The sequence below is a fragment of the Cibotium barometz genome, chromosome 17 (genome assembly GCF_041138505.1).
Source record: "Cibotium barometz isolate CiBa-2024 chromosome 17, ASM4113850v1, whole genome shotgun sequence".
In the NCBI taxonomy this organism is placed as follows: domain Eukaryota; kingdom Viridiplantae; phylum Streptophyta; class Polypodiopsida; order Cyatheales; family Cibotiaceae; genus Cibotium; species Cibotium barometz.
In genome coordinates this window covers 36,714,742-36,728,294 of record NC_141062.1, presented here as the reverse complement: position 1 = coordinate 36,728,294, position 13,553 = coordinate 36,714,742, and the positions used below count along the sequence as shown (strand labels likewise).

At 39.7% G+C, this 13,553-nt stretch overlaps 1 protein-coding gene across 2 annotated transcripts; it reads right to left on the bottom strand.

Moving 5' to 3' along the window:
* Positions 1–961: 961 nt before the first annotated feature.
* Positions 962–6,409, bottom strand: LOC147629950 (U-box domain-containing protein 44-like). 2 transcript variants are annotated; one of them, XM_086811488.1, is made up of 4 exons: positions 6,301–6,409; positions 4,388–5,621; positions 4,004–4,307; positions 962–3,632 (listed from the first exon to the last, which is right to left on the bottom strand). In XM_086811488.1, the coding sequence occupies exons 2-4, from the start codon at positions 5,618–5,620 to the stop codon at positions 2,134–2,136; spliced, it is 3,036 nt and encodes a 1,011-aa protein (XP_086667614.1). In that variant the 5' UTR covers position 5,621; positions 6,301–6,409; the 3' UTR covers positions 962–2,133. The 2 variants fall into 2 exon arrangements, with proteins under 2 accessions (XP_086667614.1, XP_086667613.1); XM_086811487.1 differs by lacking the exon at positions 6,301–6,409 and having other exon boundaries at positions 4,388–6,294.
* Positions 6,410–13,553: the final 7,144 nt, after the last annotated feature.

Here is a 13,553-nt window from a genome sequence, read left to right as displayed (position 1 = left end):
TACCTTTCGTGGCGTTGATTTCAAATTTCCAAAGAGTGTGGTTTGTCCCATCAAGCTTACCTTCTGTGTGAAGGCTGGTGGATGAATGTGCAGGACTAGTGCAGTGATAGTAGAGCAACCAAAGTAGAAACCATCACTCGTAGTATTCTATACAAAGAAAAACTAGACTTTATGCATTACTTTTGCTAAAAGTACCTAACTCTAATACCATATAAAAATATAGCACAACGGAAAGATAGATAGCAAAACAAAGAGCAATAGACAATACAATAGATAGAGAATGAAGAAAATTTAAAATTTAAAATAAGTACAATATGATGATGTTGTCCACCCGTGTGCTCTCAAATGACGATCTAGACATAGACTCTAGATGGAGGATGTAATAAGCGGAGAGGGTGTAGATACTCACAAGCATTGGATGCCTTAGCATGTGATAACTATGTTCATATATAGTACTGCAGGTGATGGTGTAAACGCGTATACAACATGGGCAATTAGGCGGCATAGACATGGTCACCGCTCTCAAAACGCGACCAACCAGCCACCGTCCACTAATAATGAACCCCTGGTCCTAGACAACGCTCGAACCCCTGACCATCTCCTAACCATCAATGGTCACAATGATGAACCCATCGGCGTCTAGGCCGGGGTTCCTACCAAAGACACGTGCACCAATGGCTTCTCCTCATAATGGGGGCCTTTACAAATGTACATGCTAAGAGGCGGACATTGAGTGTATACTAACATCTCCGCCCTCAAGACATAGATGTGAGATACATGCTAAGAGACGGACATTGAGTGTATACGAACATCTTTGCTGTCAAAAACACATCTTCACCCTCTCAGCATGTGAGATACATGCTGAGAGGCGGGCATTGAGTGTATACTAACGTCTCCACCCTCAAAACACGCGGGTGCCAACGTGTGTGTGTGTGTGTGCGCGTGTGGAGAGAGAGTCAAATTTACTCCAACAAAATTCTCTCTCTGAGGCTTCAATAAGATTTCATATACTTGTTAGAAGCACATAATAGAACAACAAGAAGCATATTCTCAAAGGAGCGGACAACATTTCCTTGTCTGGGCCTAGCCTTCCTCCAAATCAGTCCATTGCGTACACCTCTTAATTACACACTTCCTATCTAGCTTTAGCCTTCTAATGCCCTCACTGCTTTGATTTTCCATGCTAGCATCAATACTATCTTTACCCTTTCGGACTTCTGACAAAAGCTCAAACACTTGAACATTCTTTGCATCTTGGTGTGCTAAGCATCCATCTAAAACATGGCTTATGCGGCATGCTGTACCATACCATAATGTACCTATTTTGCTCATGTCCAACATTGTGAGCTTGCACATGCAGACTTCCTTGCAGGCTCTGCTTGTAACATCCGAATACATGAGATTGAAGGAGAGCTTTACATACATACACCACTCTTCCTGCAGAGTCAGAATACACATCGAGCCCAAGAACCAACTATCCAATCGCCGCACAAGCAAAACAAATGTACATTTTCACTCGACAAATTTGAACCAATAATACACAATAAGGTGCTAGCAAGTATTTGCCCCTATCCTGCATTCCTTGCTCTGGCCTGTCTTCTGTCTCATCCCATGTCACGTGCACACAACGTGGACATGGCTAACCTCACAGTTAATTCCTCATTAGGCAGCAAGTTTAGGACAGCATCCACCGCATCATGTCAGCATCAGTCAGCAGCATAAACAAGTCATAATCCAGTCAGCCAGCATAGGGGTGCCACATCAGCAGTCCGACCACCCACACGTGAAAAGTGCTGCATAAACATGCATTTTTAGGAGTCCTGGGTCATTTTCCATAGGCCGACAGCAGTATTTATGGTGGACATGTATCATTGGAGCCTATATAAGACATATCCATCATTGTACATAATTCATCTCTCCCTCTTGGAGATTGGTCATAGGTAGTTATTAGAAGTAGAAGTCATATTTTGGAAGGCCATTGGCCTAGCATACATGTAACCTTTTCATGTACATATTACGCTCTCTCTCATGCATTTTGCATTAAGGTTCCTACAGGGTGCTTCAGGGCTGCCGATTAATGGCATAAAGGCTTCCACTATGTCACATCCCAAGCCCATCCCGTAGCTCTGAGCCTCAAAAGTAAGATGATTGTTCCTGTAAAATGTTCAAATGAGCTAGAATCCTTGCCGCATAGTGCCGAGTTTTATTTGTTCCATCTTGTGTCAAGGATATGAGAGGCATTTGTGCTGTGCTTCCATACTTCATCCTGTATCTCTCTTTCCTAAATAACCTTTCCAGGATCCATACGGCACTCTCTTGAATTCTTGAAGTGCCAGTTGTGAGCAACCTGACTATAGGACCTATACCTCTTGCTTCTGCAATAGCATCTGCACCTCTCTCCCAAAATTCGTCATAAAAAAGAGTGGCCAGGGCGCCCAGAGCTGCTTCAATGGCGGCCGGTTCCTGTTCTTCCAAGATTTGGATAAGAACAGGAACAGCTTGTGCCTCCACTAGACAAAAGGACTTTTCTACAGAGCAGACGCCACCATGGACTTTGCAAACATCCTCCACCTGTGGAGCTACACACCAAAAACGTGGCACCTTCTTTACGTGGGACGTCTGCTTCACTGTACTCGCGGAAAGCTGCCCGAGTGACATGGCTGCTCTGCACTTTGTCAACGACGTCCCTGACTTCAGCAAGTGAAGAAGCATAGGAATGACACCATGCTCGGCTACGAGCTGCTGAAGTGGCAAATTGGAAGGAAGGGTAAAACGCAACAGTACACCCGTGGCATTCTCCAAAAGCTCCTTCTTTATGGGCACATTGCTGGTAGCTTTCTCAAGGATTGCCAGAATGACCGGAAGCAATCCTGCTTCAATCATCATTTCTGTGGTCCTCTTGTTATCTATTGGAATATTATGAAGTATGCCCATGACAGTTGCTTTGGCATCCTCTTGGGAAGACTCGGTCAATAGCTTGACAAGAGACACTAATGGTTTCATGCCCATCTCTCTTGCCAGTGCCTCTCCGCCTCCATCTTGTGTTAGCAAGTGAAGGAACTTCAAAGCATAGAGACACACCTCAGTATTAGAATTGACCATATAGAAACCTACAAGAAGCTCAACTGCCCCGGCTTCCCTCATCGTCATCCTCAAGCCTTGTGCAGAAGGTGGGAATGAAATGCCGATGAGAGCCCTGAGAAGCTGGCTTTGGATTGCCGGTCCGGTAAGATTCAAAAGCGAAAGAAGTTGGTAGATGGTCTCGTTGGATTCTGGAAACTTCCCCAGCAAGTCCATAGTGCAATCACATGACATGGTGGTGGCCACGGCAAGGTTGGCAAATATGACTGCCGCCTGCTCTTTTATGGTCATTAGCACCGACCTAGCAGTAAAAAGAAGCTCCAATAACAGTTTCACTACCCCGGCTTTGACCATGGAATCTCTGTTCTCAGGAAGTTTTGACAAGTTTTGAAGAGCTCCGAGGGCTGCAGATTTCAACTCCAAGTTCCCCTCTGATGCCATCTTTACCAGAGGGGGTAATAGTCCCAGCTGAACCAACACCCCCCTGCTTTGATCTGTTAACTCCATTCGAGAAACGGCATTGGCCATAATGATCTGTGTCATATCTGGGCCTGCATCCCACATATAAGAACAGATATAAGTGATTGATACAAAGTTCCAATATCATTTAGATGCTTCAAGATGAGGCATACAAACATACAAGTGTCAAAGAAGAGAGCATACATACAAGCAAAGGTACAGACAATATTTCACATTCAGAAACAAAATAATTAAGGTAAGGTTTAGCAACGTTAGTCTATACTAAGGTTTCTAAGGTCAATTAATGACCCTGGCATGCATAATAACAAAATGTTGTGGACACCTTTGACACAATCAACACCGTCAGCAAGAGCCACAAGCAAACAAATGGGAGCAAATGCTTTATAAGAGCTCCATTTTTTTTTTTGATGATTGTTCAGGAATGTGAAAATGCCCTTGTTACCTTCGGTCAAATGTTGGACTAAAGGCTTGAAATAGTTGGCTTCTGCCATAAGAACCGCATTCTGCTCCTTGCACTTTGAGAGATTTTCCAGGACCATTCGCGCATCTTCAGCAGCCTGTTGGATCTCACAGTTTGTCATGGTTACCAGGAGCAACATACAGCCTTGTACGTTGCTTAATTGTTTGCATAGTTTCCGCTCTTTGGAAAGCTCAAGAAGAAGGGCTACAGCTTGTCTTGACTCAGATACCTCGCGAGCGAGTGAGCGCACAGCAAGAGTAACCACACCGGCTTCACATGCCCTGCCCTGCATGCAAAGAATCCTATGTTAGCTGAGGATATAAATTTAAACCCTCTATGCAAAAACTATCCATGTCAAGTACTCACCTTACAGTCAAGGTTGTCTTTCACTAGCATAGTCAAGGTTGCCAGCGTCCTTTTCCTGACACTGTTTTTGCTTGATTTCAAAAGGTTCACCAAGATAGGTACCAAGCCCTCAGCTGCAATCCAATGCCGATGGATCGATTTCACTTCACACAGTGCATGCAGTTCCTCTAAGGTGGCAAACACAACATCTTCATCCTCGCTATTGAGTTTAGGTCCCATGGTTGTCAGCTGAATCACTATATTTCTCTCCTTCCATTCACTTATAGAGCGCTTGAGAATTGCATTGGGTTTTAGGTCCAAGTTTTCCATGTCCACAAAGCTCACCGGACATACCATGTGCCCCTCTGCAAACCACTTCTGGATGGCCGCCCTTTCAAAAGTGTGCCCGGACGCCACTTCCACTGGATCTTCCATCACCTCTTGTGTTATAGGGCAATAGAAGGATTGCAAAGCAGGAAAAGGATGTGCTCCTAAAGACCCTCTCTTGTCTTGATACTGTTTCTCCCGTTCTTTAAAGGAGCATGCAGCATCCGCCCAGCTGAGAAGCGCCGCTATCTTCTCTAACTGAAGGGCCTCCGCCTGATTCTTCTGAAGCTCTGCAGCCTCTTTCTCTTTCTTGAGCTGCTCAAGCTCCTTCTTAAGTGATAAAGGACTCAAATCAACTTTAACAGCTTTGGCAATTTGCACCAATAGATTATTTGAAAAGTTACTGCTGTCCCTGCAATCCCTGAGGCCTGACTCAATCTTGTCAGCAACCTCTTCAGCTGCAAGAGCCATCTTGAACTCCACATCCTGCATCTCCCGGAGAAGAAGCATGGTTTTCTCTTTACAGTCACTGGAGAGGTCTAGATGGGCTAGAGGCATAAGGCTGAGTGCCTTGCCAATCTCATTGGTGATCTGCTGCATTTTCTTCATCACAGACCGGCAATTGATAAGAAGGTAAAATTTGCTTTTGGTTCGGCATGTGTCAACAAGATCCTTGGCATTTTTGAGCTCCCGTCCAAGGCATTCTAACGCCATCCTGACCATGGGTGTGTCATTAACTCCTTTCAACTGGAACTCAGTGAGGACAGGAGTCATCTTTCCAAGGTAGGAGGAAAGCTGTGCAAAGCTTTCCTTCTCAATCAGCACATCTCGAGCGGCGAGGGCGGTCTCGGCGATTTGAACCACCAACCGTGACAAAAGCTCTGAGATGGGGACAAGGACCACACCACCAAATGGTACAGGGGACATGCTGTGACCATACCAATCAGAGTAACATATATATTTATTAACCACAAGAAAGATTATCTAAGTTAGGAGGGCATGGAATCTCTCTTCAAATTCAACCAGAGTGCCGGTGAATTGTCTCCAATCTACCCTCATCTCCTTACCCTCCCTCTAAGCCAGCCCAAGAATTCCATTCAATAGCAATTTAGCATAGGCCTACATATGCCATATGCTCTCTTCAATATCAGTGCATATTAACCCTAGGGCCTAATTTATGTAAACTCTCTTCATTCTCTGTACAAGGTAACCCTCTCTTCCTTCGATTTGAGTGCAAGCCCTTCAAAACCATGAGCTTAGTGCGAGATAAAGCCACATTTCCAAGACTGGCAAGCCCTACTACCCATAAACACCCTTAATCTCAAGGTTAAAATCCCACTTCCGTTGTCTCTAGTGATGATGATTTCTCACTTCAGTGCGAATTGTGCAACACTAACCTTGAGATGAGCTAGAGGCCAATTCTTAAACTCCCAATTGGGTCTCTAATTGGGGCTAATCCGTGATCAAACAAAGTCTTGAATCACGTTTTCTTAAGCGACTGGATTCTAAGCTTTTGCAGAGGGCTGAGGGCTGAGGGCTTGCAGCAGTTGCGCATACAGTCTAGTAGTATTGCATGTGGGCTGCAAGTCGAGAAAAAGCTAACTCACCTTTGATGCTTTTTGTGGGTTGTGGTCGATTGCAGGGCTTTCAACAGTGTCGTCTGGTGTCGTCACGACGTGAAAGGAAACGCGTCTTCTTTGGCTCTGGTGAGACCATCTTTATTGAATTCCATGGCGGGCTAAACCAAATATTCTCAGAAATCGTGAAAATTGCCATTTTATCAAACTAAAAATTCCTACTCCCTGTAATATTTAATCAAAATTACCATTTTGTGCCAATTTCTTTTCAAACTAAAAATCATCCTTTTTCAATTATGGTTACTTTTTGTGATATTTTATCAAAAGTATATACCCTTTTTGGTCATTTGTGAGGAGTGGTTTGTATGGGGTCTTTGGTCAAATTCAATGATAAAGGCATAGTTTTCTTTTTGACAGACACGTCACGCCCGTTTTTAAGATTTTGGCCGTACAAATATGTGCAATTTTTTAAAATGTCCGTCAAAAATTACACTAAAATACCAAAAAAAAGCTTGCTACATTTCACCAAGCCTGTCAATTTTGAAGGGCTTGGATGCCCATCAAAAATCAAGCTTGAAGGTTCTTTTCTTGTGTTGAATTTTTTTAAATTTTGATATTGTGTTGATATTATCACTGTTGCTAGTAACATTTATTTTAGGTTAGATAGTTGGTATAAAAATTGCTTATTTGAAGGGATGTGAAAGTAGTAATGAGGGCTGGATCGATGTTGGATATATATTTTTTTATCGTAGAGCTCACACGTTTCAAATCTTTGAGTTCTTTTTTTCCAAATCAATGGGCTGAGCAATGAGCAGTGAATTTAATGTAGTAAGTTGAGTAAACACTACCTCTTTGCTGCATATGGCTTTTATAAACTTAAATTGTAAATAGAACATACTTTTTAGTGAAGAGAGTGACTTATGAAACCACCTTAAATTTAAAATTCAAAATAAGAGAGAGAGAGAGAGAGAGAGAGAGAGAGAGAGCTTTAAAGTCTAAAATAAAATTCGAGCTTTAAAGTATGAAATCTTTAAAATTCAAAAACCTTATGGGAGAAGAATATATTTTAAAATACCACATTAAAAAGTGGCAAGGAGGGATTTGCCTACGAGTTAACGCCTCATTACTCTAGCCTTGTTTGTACACACTAGAGAAATTAAGCTTGATTCCTTTTCTACCCTTTTTACGTGTGCTCTTGCAAAACCTCTTGATAGCAACTTCTCCATTGAGGCGTTCACTCCTTGGGACCCTTCTCATCTGAAGGTTTTGGATGTGGATAGCTTTAGCTTGTGTTAGATGAAACCTCAAGTAATTAATCAATTCCAAATTAAAATTTTTGGAAGATTATTATATGTGTTGGGATCTTTATGACACTTGGAGAAGAATTCTATTTCTTAACACAAAAATCAAAGCAACCATAGACTTTGAACAAATTAAAAGTATGAACCTTACAAAAATAAAATAAACAAGAGAACTTGCAAATCACCATCGACACAAGTTTGGGTTCAATCTCCCCTGGATGAGTGTGGCCCATCATACCACTCACCCATATTTATATGTATTAAAGCTTGCTTTTCAAAAACACAACTCCAAAAATAAAGCATAAGAGCTTTTTGAGTTTTTGAGCATACAAGCTCTTCTAAAAATATAGTAAGCTACAATTATCAACAAGTCTTGGGCCTACCGAAAGTATAAATACTAATTGGTATGTACAAAGGTTTGAGACCTTAACCTTCCAACAATATGAATGCTAAAATATGTAACCATAATAGGTATTCACATGTCTTCCAAGATATCTCATTGTGGTCCACCAACAAATGTTCTACCCACAACTAAAAATAGTCCGCCACTCAATATGCAGTTTGTCCGTCCATCCTTCTGTGATTAGTTGGGGACGCCTAATTACCACTATGTTCGTAGCACATGGCACTTGGGTGATTCCGAATATTTCATATATAAGACATATGAAATTAGGGATGGCTGGAACTAAGTGTTGGATTTAATGCTTATGTGTTGTTGTGCAATCCTAAAAGATGTTACTAATGTGTAATGTGTTTGAATGGACAACTTGTGTAGGTTGGTGAGATTGACGAGCCTTGTGACCATAAGCTAGTATGGCTCGGACATGATGGTGGTGGTGATTTGGGGTGAGCAATTATCGAGACGGTTCTCATTTTTTATATTTTGGCCGTATTATTTATTACAAGATACTTTGTATTATTGTTGGCCGCCCACTTTTGTTATATATGGACATGGACCTGTTGATTTTGTTCCTTGGGGTTCTTTATATATTTTTCCTTTAGTGGTTTAGACAGGAAGAATTTATCTTAGCTTTGGGTTAAAGCAACTTCTATTTTTGTAAAGGGCAAGCCCGTGTATAAGTGTGCAACTATTTTTGGCATGTGGGCTATTTTTATGAATAAAGCATAAATACCCAACAAGTGGGAGGATGACGACACTTCTTAGGAGGGGATATTGGACCCAACACTATGTACAAGGTGATGTCTACTCTATTTTCTTGTTTTTGTTTCAATTTTGTGCTCATCTTGTCAATTTAATTCCAATTCTATGGTTTAGTCTTTATGTATTTGTGAGTTTTATTCTTTCAATAAGTATTTCAAGATCCCCTGTCAGTGGTATCAAAGCTTAGGGATACTTTGATTTGGAGAATAGGGAGAAACTCACTAAAACCCAAAGGGTAGAGTAGTGAAAGAGTGAAGAACCCATGGACAAAAGCATGGAAATTTTTTGAGTCCTTGGATGGAAATTGAGATCAAGGGGTGTGGTTGAATGTCAACTTTTAATCAAACCACCTCTATGAAACCAAAACCACTCTTCTTCTTCCCAAAACCACCTTCAAGAATTTTAATCCTCTCTCTAATCCATCTCTATGGATGGAAGTTGAGGAGATCAAAGCCCTATTTTAAGATTTGCTGAGGTCCTTGTACATTTAAAACCCATAATCAATGGTGGGAAATTGGCACAATTGAGAGAAAATCCAATATTGCAGGAAAGAAAAAAGTAGGGGATTAAAAGCTTTAATCAAAGAGAAAAAATCACAGATTACGATTTTATTTTTTTCCCCCTCCACACCCTGGCAAGGGTGGCGATTCAGGCATAGCTAATTTTCTTTCCTTTCCACATGACGATGGCGGATGGGTGCGAGTTCTTTTTTCATTTTTTTTGGGTGCGAGAACCTTTAGTTTGAAAAGCTTAAATATATTAACTTTTAGTTAAGCTTAGCTTTAATTTATTTATTATTAACAAGAAAAAGAGAAAAAGATTACCTATTCGATTAGCACTACCCGCCTGGATATTTTTTTACTGCCATGAAGAGGCTTGGTTTAAAAGCCTTATACTAAGCTTAGTTCTATAATATATATATATATATATATATATATATATATATATATATATATATATATATATATGCATGCACATGCATGTATGTATGTATGTATGTATGTATGTATGTATAAGCCTCATGCTCTCTCTTATGGCTTCTACAAGAAAACTTTTATTTAAAAGCTTGTAATAAGCCTTAATTCAAATTTTAGTTAAGCTTTAGTTTTCTTTATGCCAAGCTTTAGTTTAAGCCTTGTTTTTCTGTTATTTTTGTAAAAGCTTAAATATTAAAGCTATATAATTCATTCCCTAAAGTAGAAAAGTCTAAACCTTGGATATATTAAAGCTTTATATCATAAAGCTTAGAATATAAGCTTTTCAACCCTCATCATAAGCTTAAAAGCCTTTACCAGCTTCAAATACCTATGCTCACCTTCACACCTTGCTAAAAGGTTTGGAAGAAGAAAAAGAAAACAGAATACGGTTTTACTTTAAAGCTTAGAGCGTGATTAGGAGGTTTTAGATTAAAATCTTAAAACCAAGTCTTGTTCTAAGTTTTAAAAAATGGCAAGGCTATTTTCGGATTTTATCTTTCTTTATTTCTTGTCCTCTTTGGGTGATTCAACCGACCTTAAATTTTGACCAAATCAAACCAAATTACTAAAGCTTTAAGCACATCATAACTCATGCAATTAAGAATGTGATCCTTGTTTATTCTCTTGGCTTATATAAGTGTGAGTTCACATGAGATCCTTTGGAGAATTCTTTAGACCAAAAGTGTAGATTCTCATGGATTCTCTACTATTGAGAAGTTCTCACTACCAAAATTTTTGTGTCTATAGCATTATGACTCTAACCACCCTTATCCACCTTTGGAACTCCTACGACTAATGGTAGAGTGTAGCCATATGGCATATTTATCCGAATGGAATGGCACTTTTTTCAGCAATTATTGCGGATCTTCAATAATCAACAAGATGACGAATGGTCAAAGATTCGGACTCGTGAACATGAAGAATGTTTCGTCATGATACCCATTGGCAACACCAGCATTTTCGCTCCGAACATCCGTTTTTGTCACATCATGGAACAAATAAACATTATTCAAGGATATAGCATAGAGGATGACCCTTCAATATCTGATGATCAATTTATTACTCGACTTCATTACCTTAAAATTAAGTTACCACCCGAGAAAATAATTGTACCAAATCACATTCGCATTATTAGAGGATTGTAAAGAGTCACCCAAGTGCCATGTACGAACATAGTGGTAATTAACCATAGAAGGATGGACAGACAGACCGTAACATCCCTCTTGTGCCCAGGATGCCTTGTAGGAGGGATCAAAACTTAGGGGTACTTTGATTTGGAGAATAGAGAGAAACTCACTAAAACCCAAAAGGTAGAGTAGTGAAAGAGTGAAGAACCCATGGACAAAAGCATGGGAATTTTCTGAGCCCTTGGATGGAAATTGAGATCAAGGGGTATGGTTGAATGTCAACTTTTAATCAAACCACCTCTATGAAACCAAAACCACTCTTCTTCTTCCCAAAACCACCTTCTTCAATAATTTTAATCTCTTACATATAGAAGCCTCATGCTCTCTCTTATGGCTTCTACGAGAAAACTTTTATTTAAAAGCTTGTAATAAGCCTTAATTCAAATTTTAGTTAAGCTTTAGTTTTCTTTGAGCCAAAGCTTTAGTTTAAGCCTTGTTTTTCTATTATTTTTGTAAAAGCTTAAATATTAAAGCTATAATATAGCTGTATTATTCATTCTCTAAAGTAGCCAAGTCAAACCTTGGATATATTAAAGCTTAAAATATAAGCTTTTCAACCCTCATCATAAGCTTAAAAGCTTTTACAAGCTTCAAATACCTATGCTCACCTTCACACCTTGCTAAAAGGTTTGGAAGAAGAAAATGAAAACAGAATACGGTTTTACTTTAAAGCTTAGAGTGTGATTGTCCGTGGAGAGCTTTTGATTAGGCATACAGATTTGTACAATTTGATTCTTGGTAGATCTTTTATGAGGAGTGCTAAGCTGGTTCGGGACTAGGACAGATCACGTTTATCTATAAAAGGGCTCACAAATCCTAAAAGTACACATATAGACATGGAAGACATCCCATGAATGGAGGGTTTTTTGGAAATGATTGTAAAACACGAAAAGAACAACCTCACAATACAATTATGTGTAACCCATGAACAATAGAAGTCATAGGAAGATGACATCTTGTATGCCCCACTTTTGAATGATGATTTTTATAAAAATTAGATACATTTACTAGCCACAATAGATGTCATAGGAAAGTCCAGAACAAAGTTTGTGGAACCAGATTGGGAAGATGAAATGACAGCCCACACCACAGTGCACATGATGAGGCCATATGTAATGGGCAAATCATGGGAACGCTCTTTGGAAGAGCAAGAGATCGAACCTGATTTTGTAGGAAAGAAACTTTGGATTCAACTGCAAGGTTGAAGTTCTAAAGATGGATGAAGAAGAAACGTTATTGTGCTAACCACAATGATATTCTTAGAAGAAGCATTATCGTGCTAGCCATAGTGATATTCCTAGAAGAACGAATGCTTAATGGCTAAGATACATCGAAGCCATGGAAATTCATGAGGAATTCTCTAAGACTTAGGGTGAAGAGTTAAGCTAGATAATAATACAAACACCTCAAGAACCAATAATAAGCCAAGAAATCCCCAAGCTCACAAGATTGGAAAGAAGGAAAAGAAATAAAGCACTGGCTGAAGCTAAACGGGAAGCAAAAAAAACATTGGCAAGAAAGAAGGAGAATGAGGAGGAGAAAGACTTGTGAAAGGTTCCTAATCATTTTAAAAACTTTAATGGTGATGAAAGGAAGGTGGTTCACCTAAGGGCGCACTACTCAAAGGGTAAACAAACACGGGTTTCATATGATGGACCTGGAGGTGAAGGAGGTGGATATCGTAGAGCCTAGCAAAGATCCCAAGGCAGTCTTCATTACCATGGACCTAACCTTAGAAGAGGAAGAGGAGCTGATTACTCTTTTATAAGAGTTTAAGGATTGTTTTGCTTGGAACTACAAAGATATGAAGGGTGTGTCGTCGCATCGAGAGTGGTTCATCACACCATCCCTATCATGGAAAGCTCAAGGCCAGTCAAGCAACATCCTTACCAAATGAATTTGAAATACTCAGCAACTATAAAGGAGAAAATTAACAAACACTATGGATTTAATTTATGAGATTGAGGCCTTCTAGAGTTGTTTGGGCCTAGTTTTTTAAGTTTTGTATGGCCTCTTGGACTTGATTTAGGGTGTCTAATTCTCCAAATCTTGATTAAAGGGTTTATGTAAGTGATTAAATGTTTAATGGTTGTTTTCTTGTTGATTTTATGTGCTCTAATTCTACCAAATGCATACAATGAATCAACAAAGAAAGAAAGTAATTCCACACTCTAATCAACATAATTGTAACTAGGGTGGATGTCACTCCTAAATCACAAGGCTAAGTAACCTCTTAGATACCTCTTGGATTGATGCAACAAAATCCATGCCTCTTTTGGTCTTAAATCTCATGTAAATGGCCAAGAAAATTAGGATTTTCCACTTCCAAAACTTGCAAATATAATGTCCTACCTAATGCAAACAAGATTCAAAATAAGATAACTATAAAAAATCCAACACATCCAAGACTCCAAAATCGAATGATGTCTTTCTCAACTTTGGGACCTCCTAATCAACACACCGAGTGATATTGGGTAAACCTAATAGCTAGGAATGGATGGAAATCATAGCTACGTCATTAGGCTACTCCCTAAGGGTAGCGCTAAAGATCTTACCTTGTCTAAGCTGAAATAAGTGTTGTTGGGAGCTTTGCCATAGAGTTGTGGAGTGCAACTACTATTTCTAGCCTTAAGCATCATACATGAAGTCTATGACT